General features: G+C 43.5%; 1 protein-coding gene across 1 annotated transcript; it reads right to left on the bottom strand.

Annotated features, from left to right (window-relative positions):
• Nucleotides 1-229: 229 nt before the first annotated feature.
• LOC137001680 (uncharacterized) lies at nucleotides 230-11,327 on the bottom strand. The gene is made up of 6 exons (XM_067360784.1): nucleotides 11,036-11,327; nucleotides 9,778-10,060; nucleotides 8,413-9,728; nucleotides 6,445-6,923; nucleotides 576-671; nucleotides 230-364 (listed from the first exon to the last, which is right to left on the bottom strand). The coding sequence occupies exons 1-6, from the start codon at nucleotides 11,325-11,327 to the stop codon at nucleotides 230-232; spliced, it is 2,601 nt and encodes an 866-aa protein (XP_067216885.1).
• Nucleotides 11,328-11,410: the final 83 nt, after the last annotated feature.

The raw sequence follows: 11,410 nt of genomic DNA, 5'->3' as shown, positions 1-11,410 counted from the left end.
AGACGGAACGGTAACAGAAACGGTAACGAACGAGAAAGAGACTGTTGGTGTTTAACCTGTGCACGATAGAGAGACCTCGAACGCGATATCTGGAGCCGGCTGGATATGCGGTAACTGAGCGCCCCAAAAATGCGCTCACGGTAAAAAATTTGCGGTTAGTCGTGTGAGAGACACTATACACAGATTTTTAAACTCACGTTACCAGCCATAACCGGACGGAACTCTACGACTATCCGAGAGGCGGTTTACAGTAATCGGCGTCTTCGGCGTTTTCGGCGTCTTCGGCGTTTTCGGCGTCGTCGGAAGCGTTCTGGAACTGGTCCTCACTTGTGCACGACACACCGAACAGTGACTCTTCTCTGATCTGCAAGTTGGTCCTTCGAATCCCGTGTCGCCTTTTCGCGCATCCTGCCAATTTTCCGAAACGGGGGGGCCCCTGAGAACCGCCCACAGTTCATCCAGGGCGCCCCTCCTCCGCTTCCTGTGGCTTCTTCAATTCAGCCGGTTCGCCGGTCGATATCGCGTTGGTAAGCCAATGTTTCCGGAAAGGACTGGTTAGGCTGGCCGGGCCATACTCCGGCCCTTCCGGATGCAGCATCCTCGGAGTCCTCGGCGCCGTCTGCAGGTCCGCCGGGCGAGGTCCGCTGCTGCGTTACTTGGCTGGTTTGCGGCTGAAAGCAATGCGGAGTTAGACTTTGGATGGCGGAGGCGACGGGGTTGTGGTACTTGACCTTTTTTCTGGCGGGGTCACTAGCATGTGACACCCGTTGGTGATCCCCCGGCGTCCGGTCTTCCTAGTGACGCTGCGGTCTTCGCCCGAAGGCACAATGTGCGCAACGCCGCCCGCACGGGGTCTCACCTTACAACTCAAATAACAAATAAAGTACGAAAACGGGACGAAGTACAAAATAATACATGTTAAATGGTGGAGTCTCGCGGGTTGCTCTCTCAACGCGAGGAGCAACTCCAGAACTCTTTGCTCTCTCGGCCGGGCTATCGCCCTTGTGACGGCACTCCACAAGCGTCACGTCACAATTTTTATAATAATGATTTCATATTGTTAGAAACGTTTATAAACGAGTATTTAAATCTAAAAAAAACTATCATAATATATACATCAGGCCTGGCCAACGCGATATAGTCACTCAGAGCCGTAAGGAGAAACGTCCCCCCACTACTCAACACACGCACCTAGAGATGTTATGTGTATGTGCGATGACTACAGTTACTAGCAGTATCTTTTAATAATGCTATTTCTTCGAAATTTATTTTGATTGAGCTAGTAGCAATACGCATTAATTTTCTTAATGATTCATCGTTTAATGAAGATCTTTCTTTACTTTTTATTTGTTTTATTGTTGAAAAGGCACTTTCGCATAAATAGGAAAAACCAAAAATAAAATATAGTTGTAGTCCTAAATCTCGCAATTTCGGATATTTTTCTTCGTCTAACAATTTAAAAAAATCAACTCTTCGTTCTTTTCTATCAATTAAAAATGGATCAACTTGAAGATCACATAATTCTAGCCGGTATTCTACTTTTTAGGCATCAATTGAAATAAGAAGAGGATTATTATAAACGGAAAGTTCAGATTTGAAATAAGTTACATCTTGAAATCTTTTATTAAACTGATTGGATATTTCTTCAATAAATTCAAGAAGGTGAGAAAAACTTTCCTTTGAAAATTTTTCTTTTAATTCCATGCAGCAAGGGAAATGTACTAATTCATGTTTACTAATTTCTATTTTAAATAAATTTAATTTATTTTTGAACTCATTTATAAAATGAATTAAATCTGAAATTGTTTTATCTTTTCCTTGCAATTTTAAATTCAATTCATTTATATGCATGGTTAAATCGGCAAGAAAGGCTATTTCGCTAATCATTTTTGGATTTGATAAGTATTCTTCAAATTCAGTCGTATCAGTTTTAATTTCTACTTGTAAAAATTGAAGTATTTCATTTTTTATTTAAAAAAAGATATGTAAGCATTTACCAGCACTTAACCAACGAACATCACAATGCAGCGGTAAATCATGAAATTCGGCATTAAAATTTCCTTTAAAAATGCTTCAAATTTTCTATGGGTAAGAGATTTATTTCCTCCTCGAATAAAATTTGTAATTTTCGTCATTATATTAAGACCTTTAGAATTTTTAATCATTTTTCCGCATAAAGCTTTTTGATGGATTAAACAATTAACTGTCGGACACATTATTTTATTTTTTCTTAAATGACCCAAAAAACCAGTTTTATTTCCAACCATAACCTTTGCACTATCTGTTGCCGAACTATTTAAACTATTGCCGAACATTTTGAAAAATCTAAAGAAAATTCTTTGATTTTTTCATAAAAAGCATTGAAAATATCAATTTCTTTGGTGGTTTCATGTAAGGAAGCTAAAGATAACAATTCCTCGTTTACCGAAAAGTCGTTTTGCACAATTCTTATAAAAATACATAATTGACTTACATCCCGAATATCAGGCTTTCGTCCAAACATAAGGAATAGTATTTAGCATTACTTATTAAGGTTTTCAGTTTATCAACTAAATATTTATCGATATCAATAACTCTCCTCATTACAGTTTTACGAGATAATGAAACGGTCTGAAAATTTGTTTCTGCTTTTTTATGGCCAAAACATTTTGCCATTTCTATTACACATTTTTTTATTAATTCGCCATTGGTTAATGCCTTTTTATGTTTTGCAATCTCTAGTGATAGGCGATATGAAGCAATGAGACTTGGATTCGGGACATTTTGAGTAGGTTGTGCAATTATTGGTTGTAATAATTTTTCTTTTAACTCTTTTATTAAATTATAGCGATCTTCGGATTGTACATTGGCATAATGTTGTTCATGTTTTGTCACATAATGTCTCCAAATGTTAAATATTCTTCGACTCGATAACTTAAATCCACAAATTAAACACACGAAATCGTTTATAGAAACGAAAAAGTAATCGAATTCCCAATTTTCTTGGGTTTTCGATTTTTCACCCGATCGACGCATTTTAAAAATGCTTCTATATTTAAGAGTTGATTGTAATAATTAACATAATGTAATTAAAATTAATTAATTCAACAACTAAATATAACAATAACAATATAACAATAATAAGAAAACAAGATAATAGCAACAATAAAACTCAATAACGCTTTTGCAGACAATTTCTGAATGATTTTCGTTTTTAAATGAGAGATGTTTTCGGGAGGCAGAGCTCAAAAAATGAAAAAAAATTTTGTACGTGAGCTTTGAACAAAAGATAGCGAACAAACATAAGTGGGGACGGCGAGATAGTGGGGGCCGAGTCCCCTCCAGCAGACTCTGAAGGCCAGGCCTTTGGCCAGGCCTGATATACATCATTACAACCTTATAAATTGTTTTAGATTCACTATGAACAAGCATCAGCCGAAAAGTCTCACCGAGCTTGCACGCAAAGCTATAAACAAAAACATCAAGTCTGTACCGCATCTCAAGGACCTCGTGCTTCCACCGAGGCTCATTCGTGACCTGGAGAAAACTCGCCGGAATCCGGGTTCGTTCGGTTGGGGGTACGTCAAAAGAATTCACGCGATTGGCTGTAATAAATAAGAAATGTGTTTATTGAGATAATGAATTTGATGATTGTGTGTACATGCGATGTATGATTGTGATAAATGTACTCGGTGTACTTTGTATAAATGCGATGTATGATTGCGATGCGAAATGTACTCGGTGTACTTTGTATAAATGCGATGATTGCGGTGTGAAATGTATATAAAAATACGGTGTGTAATTGCGTGGGTGAAATAAAGGCGACGTATGACCTGTACAAGGATTATAATATGTAACGGCGAAGTATGATCGGTTTTGACGTGAAGCGTCTTAGTGCGATCGGCGGAACGATCGGCGCAAGCGCGTATGATCAAGTCGTAACAGTTGGCATGACGGAGCGCCTGTCGGTGGGTGCGTTCGTAGAGGTGACACGAGTCCGTTCGATAATAGATCGATACGGGTCGCTCGGCGGCGCGGATTGGTCGACGCAGTTTTGCCTGCCGGATGGATTCTAATTCGAAAATCCCGGCGAAAAAACGCGATATGTGGATCAGGAGGCCGAGTACGCTCGGCAGGAGTACGAGAACGCTCGTACGAAAGCAAATTTATAACGGCGATCCGGCTAGGTACACGGGAATGCCCGTGCACGAAGATCGGTGTCTGGAGGAGCCGAGTACGCTCGGCGGGAGTACGAGAACGCTCGTACGAAGGCGGATTTAGAACGGCGATCCGACTAGGTACACGGGAATGCCCGTGCACGAAGATCGGAGCCTGGAGGAGCCGAGTACGCTCGGCGGGTATACGAGAACACTCGTACGCTGAGGCCAGAATACCGAGAACGCTCGGCGGTACACGAGAACGCTCGTGTGCTGGAAAAAGGCATAGAAGCCGAGTACGCTCGGCGGACTACGAGAACGTTCGTAGAGGGATGTTCGCTGTCTAGCAGCGAACAGTATCTGGTGGAAAGACGTACAGCCGGGCCTTTTTTATACCCGGCTGGCGGCCGACTGATTTTGGATCGGCAAGCATCGGCGGTTTCGGCGGCGGGCCTCCACTAACGGAATTTCGGAACGGTCGGATGTGGGGGTCCGTTCGGCGCTTGACCGCTGTTGTTTTCGACGAAGTTTATCGGCGCTCGATGCGCCCTTGGTGGGCTACGGACGATGGACGGTCCGTAGCCGTAACGATGCAGCTTGCGGGCTGCACCGTTACACCATCTTTCCTGTATCTCATCTTATTCACTGACCTACTCTACTGCGAGATAAGTGCGTGCATCATATTACACTACATGATAGAAAGAAACGAGCGAATCAGTGACTATCAATCTCTCTTAATCGCGGCGAATAATATAGAGTGAATTATTTAAGTTATGCATTTATTCTAAATACCAATAATATACGTTATGTTTTCTTCTTAATACATATCTAGCCGCGGTAGAATATAAAATCGAAATTATAATAATGAGTTATAATAGTGTGCATGCAAGCGTGCATAATTTTTTTGATCGGCGTATAATATTAAGCATAACACAAGGATAGGCGGAAAAAAAATCACAATACGAATATTTTTAACAAATTTTTATTCAAATTGTTTTTTTAAATCTAAACTAAATATGCAATTTAAGGATGGGAGGTGAAAGGAGAAAAAATCGCAATAATATTTTTAACAAATTTTATTCATATTTTGTATGTGTGTGTTGAAAATATGTAGAATTTCATTATTTAAAATCTACACTGTTGTGCAGAAACCTTCGATTGATTTTTTTTTTCTCACAGAACGGAAAATATTTATTTGATTACCGGTTCTTTTATTAATACGGATTAGGAAGGATGTGATCGGGATAAATTAGACGTTGGTTTTATATATGTGACTTTATTCAAAAGGCTCGGATTAAAGATAAACGCGATTCGCTCTCTACGCACTGCTCTCGAAATAATTGAAGGAGCCCTTGGAGATAGTCTTTCTCCACCGAGCTCTTTGGACAGACTCATTTTCAAAATACGCAGGATCGACGGCAACGGCAGTCGATAGATCATTCGGTTGACGCGTGGCACGCGCGTGCCGAAACGTGATTCGCTAGCGAGGCTCCTCGCGGGCGCTAAGGCTCGAGACAAAGGCGCGTTTTGTCAACTTCTCGCGCTCGGAATCGAAAATACGCGGAATAACAACTCGGCGGTGAAAATATCCGCGACCTTGCTTTATCTTTTTCGCAAGGCTTTTACAATTTTGAACATACCGCCCGCCTCGCATGCGAACGGATGCGAAACATATTTAACCGCTCGACAAGTAAAGCACAAATACAATCGGTATTGATATAGAAATAATAAAGCGAGAGCTAAGCGAGCAAAAGCATCTATACAAAATGAAATCAAAATATCTCTAAATTGTAAAAGCAGGTTACTGAACAATAGAAATATAGGCACTAAACGTGCAAAATATTTGACAAACTCGACTCTTCGAGCGCAAACACGCATTGAAACCCGATCGTCGGGTCGAATAACAATGTCATAAATTGAATATATAAATTTCGACAAATATCTTGAGACAAGATAAACAATATTTTTTTTTTTTTTCTTAATTATCGCACTGAACTGGCAGTCTACACAATAGCGTGATTGGTCGTTTTAATGTTGAACGCGCGGTTCTCACGGTAACTACCCGGACGAGTCCGTCGGATCCGGGATGGATCCGAGTGACTCGCGCGAGTTCCCACTTGCTCGGAGGGAGCAAAGGATTTTTTAACAACGCGAGCTCGCCAACGCAAAAACAAGGCGATTTTTCTGACCACTTATTTCGCTGTTGCAGCGAATGTAAATAGTCGTGCGACCAAGCACGCCAGAGTTGTTCCACCATCGAATGGACTAGCTGCCATCTCGAAAGTCGATTCGTAGCTATCGCGAGTACTGATTCCTCCGGTATCGCAACGATCAGTCGGCCTATTAAAAAATGACCCGGAGTGAGCGCGAACAGATCGCCCGGGTCGTCGCTAAGAGCCGCAATCGGTCGCGAGTTTAGACATGCCTCGATCTGGCATAGGAGCGTAGCGAATTCAGCCTGCGACAGGGTACGCGAACCGGCTATCCGCTTCAGGTGCGATTTGAGGCTTTTCACGCCTGCCTCCCAAAGTCCTCCAAAATGAGGAGCCGCGGACGGGATGAAATGCCATTCAATTTTGTCATTGGCAAGAACGTCGCGTAGAGACGAATCTTTCATGAGTGCTTCGAATGCGCAGTTCAATTCCTTTTCTGCGCCGTGAAAGTTAGTTCCGTTATCGGAGTATAATTTACACGGTAAGCCTCGTCGGCTCGTGAATCGCCGAAAGGCAGCAAGAAATCCAGCACTGGAGCAATCCTCCACTAGCTCCACGTGGATAGCCTTGGTAACTAGACAAACGAATAGGGCCACGTAACTTTTTCGTGTCCTCTGTCCTCTTCCTACAAAAGGCGTAATTAAAAAAGGACCAGCGTAGTCCACGCCCGTATGAGTAAACGGCGACGACGGTTGCACGCGAGGAGAAGGCAAATCCCCCATCAGCTGACTCGATACTTTAGCTGAATATCGTATACACGAGACGCATTGCTTTATATAATTTTTTACTGAATTTCGGCCTCCCAGCAACCAATATCTCTGTCGGAGAGTACGCAACACTAATTGAACTCCACCGTGAAGAGTTTGTTTGTGAGCCTGAGCGATTAAAAGATACGAGACTCGTCCTCGCGGTACTAAAATAGGATGTTGCTCATCGTAAGCGAGAGCAGCATTTTTTAACCGCCCGCCAAGGCGGAGTACCGCATCCTCACCAACGAATGGAGTTAAAGTTCTAAGTGAACTTTTCTTAGAAACTACTGTCTTTCTTCAGTGCTTTGATTTCGGAATCAAAAGCTCTCTTTTGTACATACGACAGCCAGAATAATTCTGCTTTTGTAAGCTCGTCGACACTCAGCGACGATGTTGAGTTGAAATTAACTTTCCTTTTCTTATTAATTAACGCGAGAAATCTGCACACGTAAGCAGTCACTCTTATCAGCTTTGTCCAACTCGAGAATTTATAGAGCAAATCCCACTCGTCTGATCCCTCAATGTGAAGGACAGTGGTTTTTCGTTGCTCGCTAGATATTTTCTGTACTGCATCCATGGAGAGTGGAGCAGTAACGTCATGGATCGGCCAAGACGTTGAAGGCTCTCGAAGCCAGGGTGGCCCGGTCCACCACAGAGGATGTGAGATTAATTCGGACGCTGACAAGCCTCGAGACGCACAATCCGCTGGATTGTCTCTCGACGGCACGTGATACCATCTTGCAGATGGCAAGTTATTTTGTACCTCCGATACCCGGTTGGCCACATACGTGGTCCACTTAGAGGGATGCTGGCGTAGCCATGCCAGCGCAATTGTTGAATCCGTCCAACCATAAATCGGAGTTTTTATCAAATTTAACGAATTAATCGTCCACTTTATTAGGCGACTTAACAGCACGACGGCGTTTAACTCAAGTCGCGGAATGCTCACGGTTTTTACCGGAGCGACCTTTGTTTTGGCAGCGATCAAACTAATTGTAAAATCCGACAACGAATGAAAGACGCGGAGATATACTACCGCGGCATACGCTCGATTTGACGCGTCGGCAAATCCGTGGATTTCAATCACTATCTTATCTGGATTTTGACCTGTCCATCGCGGAATTCTAATTTTCTCTAATTTATTAAAATCCGAGACAAAGTCATGCCACCGTTGTTCTAACTCGTCGGGGATGCGCGTATCCCAATCGCATCGCGAAAGCCACAGCTCTTGCAAAAGAATTTTCGCGATAATTACGACGGGAGCGGCCCAACCGAGCGGGTCGTATAATTTCGCCACGAACGAAAAGATAGTACGTTTCGTGGGAGCAACGGGTTTGATCGAATTGACAATGAGGCGAAAGGAATCCTCGAGAGGAATCCACGAAAGTCCGAGCACTTTAAGAGACTCATCCTGCAATATGAGATGGTCGGTGACTTCCGGTTGATCGTGCGAAAGATCACTGAGAAGCGCACTCGTATTCGATGCCCACTTTCGGAGTTGAAATCCTCCTCTCCTCATTAACTCAATTAATTGAATTCGCGTATCGTTAAGTGAATTCATGTCGTCGGCGCCAAACAAAGTGTCGTCTACATAAATCGATTCGTTCAGAATCGGAACCGCGGCGGGATAGTTGAAACCCTCATCAAGAGCGAGCTGTTTGAGAACGCGCATCGCGAGATACGGAGCCGGAGCAAGACCGTATGTAACGGTTAAAAGTCGAAAGTGTTCGACCGGTGCGTCTTCCGTTGGACGCCAAAGAATTCTCTGAAAATCGACATCTTCAGAATGTACGCGAATTTGGCGGAACATCTTAGCGATGTCCGCCGTATAGACGTGGCGCCATTTACGCCAACGTGAAAGAACAGCAGGAAGGTCCTGCTGTAATTTAGGCCCGATTAACAAGTGGTCATTCAACGTCGTGCTGTTCCGTGTTTTGCACGAGGCGTTGAAAACTACGCGCAACTTCGTAGTACAACTGGTTTCCCGCAGCACCGGATGGTGCGGGATGTAAACCGGCAAAAATTTTGTTTTTTCCGACTCGCTCACTCGAGTCATGTGTCCTAGAGATTCGTACTCTGCGAGAAATTCAGTATATTGAGAGTGAATTTCGGACCGATTACGTAATTTTCCTTCCATGCGGTCATACAAGGAACTCGCGATGGATAACGATTCCCCGATATCTATCGGTGGATCGCGTTTGAACGGTAGTCGAACTACATATCTTCCGTCGGAAGAACGACTATGTGTCTTGACGAAATGCCGTTCACACTTTTCTTCCTCTACCGTGAGAGGAGAATTCGACGAAATTTCCTCGTCTTCCCAAAACCTTTGAAGAAGCGAGTTAATGTCTTCAGCGAGGACGCAATTTAACACGGCTGCTTCCTTAGAAGTTTGTCTGTTTTTTCCCGTAGGGCCGGAAATTACCCATCCGAGAGCGGTTAATTGAGCGGTGGGAGTTCCGAGGGGTCCCTGCCGCAAATCGCGCATCAAAAGCGATCCGTAAACGTCCGCCCCAATCAGCATATGAATTTGATGATTGCTTGACGGATCCGGATCCGCGAGAGAAAGGCCTTGCAAATGCGGCCACGAGTCAACAGGCTGAATTCGCGACGCGGCGTACGACGTGATTCTTTGAAACACGTACGCGGTAATCGGAAACGTGGGATTCGATTTCTTACACGGTCAATCGCAAAGACACTCGTGACTTCGCAGCGCCGGTATATTTCTCACCGAATCCTTTAATTTGCAAATCGGCTCGTTGCCTTCTTTTTCGGATCGTTTGGCACAATGCTTCCGAAATAAAACTAAAATTGGATCCTTGATCCAACAACGCGCGAACTTTAAACGATCTGCCCTCCACAGTGTGCACGTCGACCCACGCGGTCGCGAGAAGAACGGTCGGAGATTCGATGCTCGGCGGTTTTATAGTTTGAACGCTTGCTACAGCAGCATTGTCGGAAGCTGGCAAAGAATCCGTTTTTGAACTCGACGGTACGCTTGTCTTGGTCGACGCCGAATTTTCATTTATGTCTGACGCTTGACCGCTCGCGCAATGCAATAATGTATGATGCGTTCGACGACAGTGGGTGCATCGCTGCTTGTGCGTACATTTCGGCGAAATATGTCCCGGTTTCATGCAATTAAAGCAGACTTTATTTTTACGCGCAATTTCGTTTCGCTGCGCAGCCGACTTTCGGCGAAATTTGTCGCACTTAGTAACAAAGTGATCGCCCGAACAACATATACATTTTACAATAGCAACATTATTAATTGACGACCGCGGCCTGTCGTGTTTTGCATTGGTGCTTTCCTTTGAAATGTCAGCGAAGTCTGATAATCCGCGGATACGTATAGTAAGAAATTCATGAATGTCTTTATAAGACGGAATCGAATCGATGGTGGAACGTCTCAAGTTCCACTCGCTGCGTGTTTTCGCACTAAACTTCTGAGATATTATGTACACTAAGAGATCATCCCAATGATCTACCGGTCTTTGCAAATTATTTAACGCGGCAAGCGATGCAGCCACTGTGTCGCGCAATTTTCTTAGGTCTACTACGCTCTCCTGCTTCATGATAGGCAAATTTATAAACGCATATAAATGAGAATGAATTAAAGTTAATTTATCGTCGTATTCGTCGACTAAAAGTTGCCACGCGGATTCATAATTCGCGTCCGAAATTTTTAAATTATTTATCACTAACGCAGCGTCTCCAATAACACTCGTTTTTAAATAATGAAATTTCTGTGTATTAGTAAGTGCATAGTTATTTGCAACGAGAGACTCGAACGTATTTTTAAAATTTTCCCAATCGGAAAATTTTCCCAAAAATTTCGGCAACGAAATCCGCGGCAACTGAAAATTATTATTACTATCGCGAAAAGAGGAATCAGTACTCCGATCGAGCGGAGGCGGCGTAACAACTGTTAATTTACTTATCGTGTCACTAAGGATGTCGGCCGTCTCGTCGTAAACTTCCTCGGCAAGTAAAAACTCCTCGTCCACGAAGTATGCCACTGTCTTCTTTTCCTCAGGCGTAGTAGATTGCAGCAACTTAATGTGGAGTTCCTTGCAGGATGCCCAGAGCGACGTCAATTCGTCCATTCGACGTTGAGTCCTGGGCAGCGTTACATTGGCCTTCGCCAATTTTTTGAAGTTCACGAGCGCTCGCTTTAGCTGAGCGATCGTGTCTATCTGCACGATTAGCAGATCTTTCACCTCCGACATTGTCACAAAAAAACCACTGTGAATTTCTCAAGAGAACGAAAATTCACAGTACTTGTCGCGAGGGTTTTCTAGGCACGTGTAGC

Source organism: Linepithema humile, chromosome 8 (assembly GCF_040581485.1).
Source record: "Linepithema humile isolate Giens D197 chromosome 8, Lhum_UNIL_v1.0, whole genome shotgun sequence".
Classification (NCBI taxonomy): domain Eukaryota; kingdom Metazoa; phylum Arthropoda; class Insecta; order Hymenoptera; family Formicidae; genus Linepithema; species Linepithema humile.
Note: the sequence above shows the minus strand (reverse complement) of the source record. Positions and strands in the feature narration are given on the sequence as shown.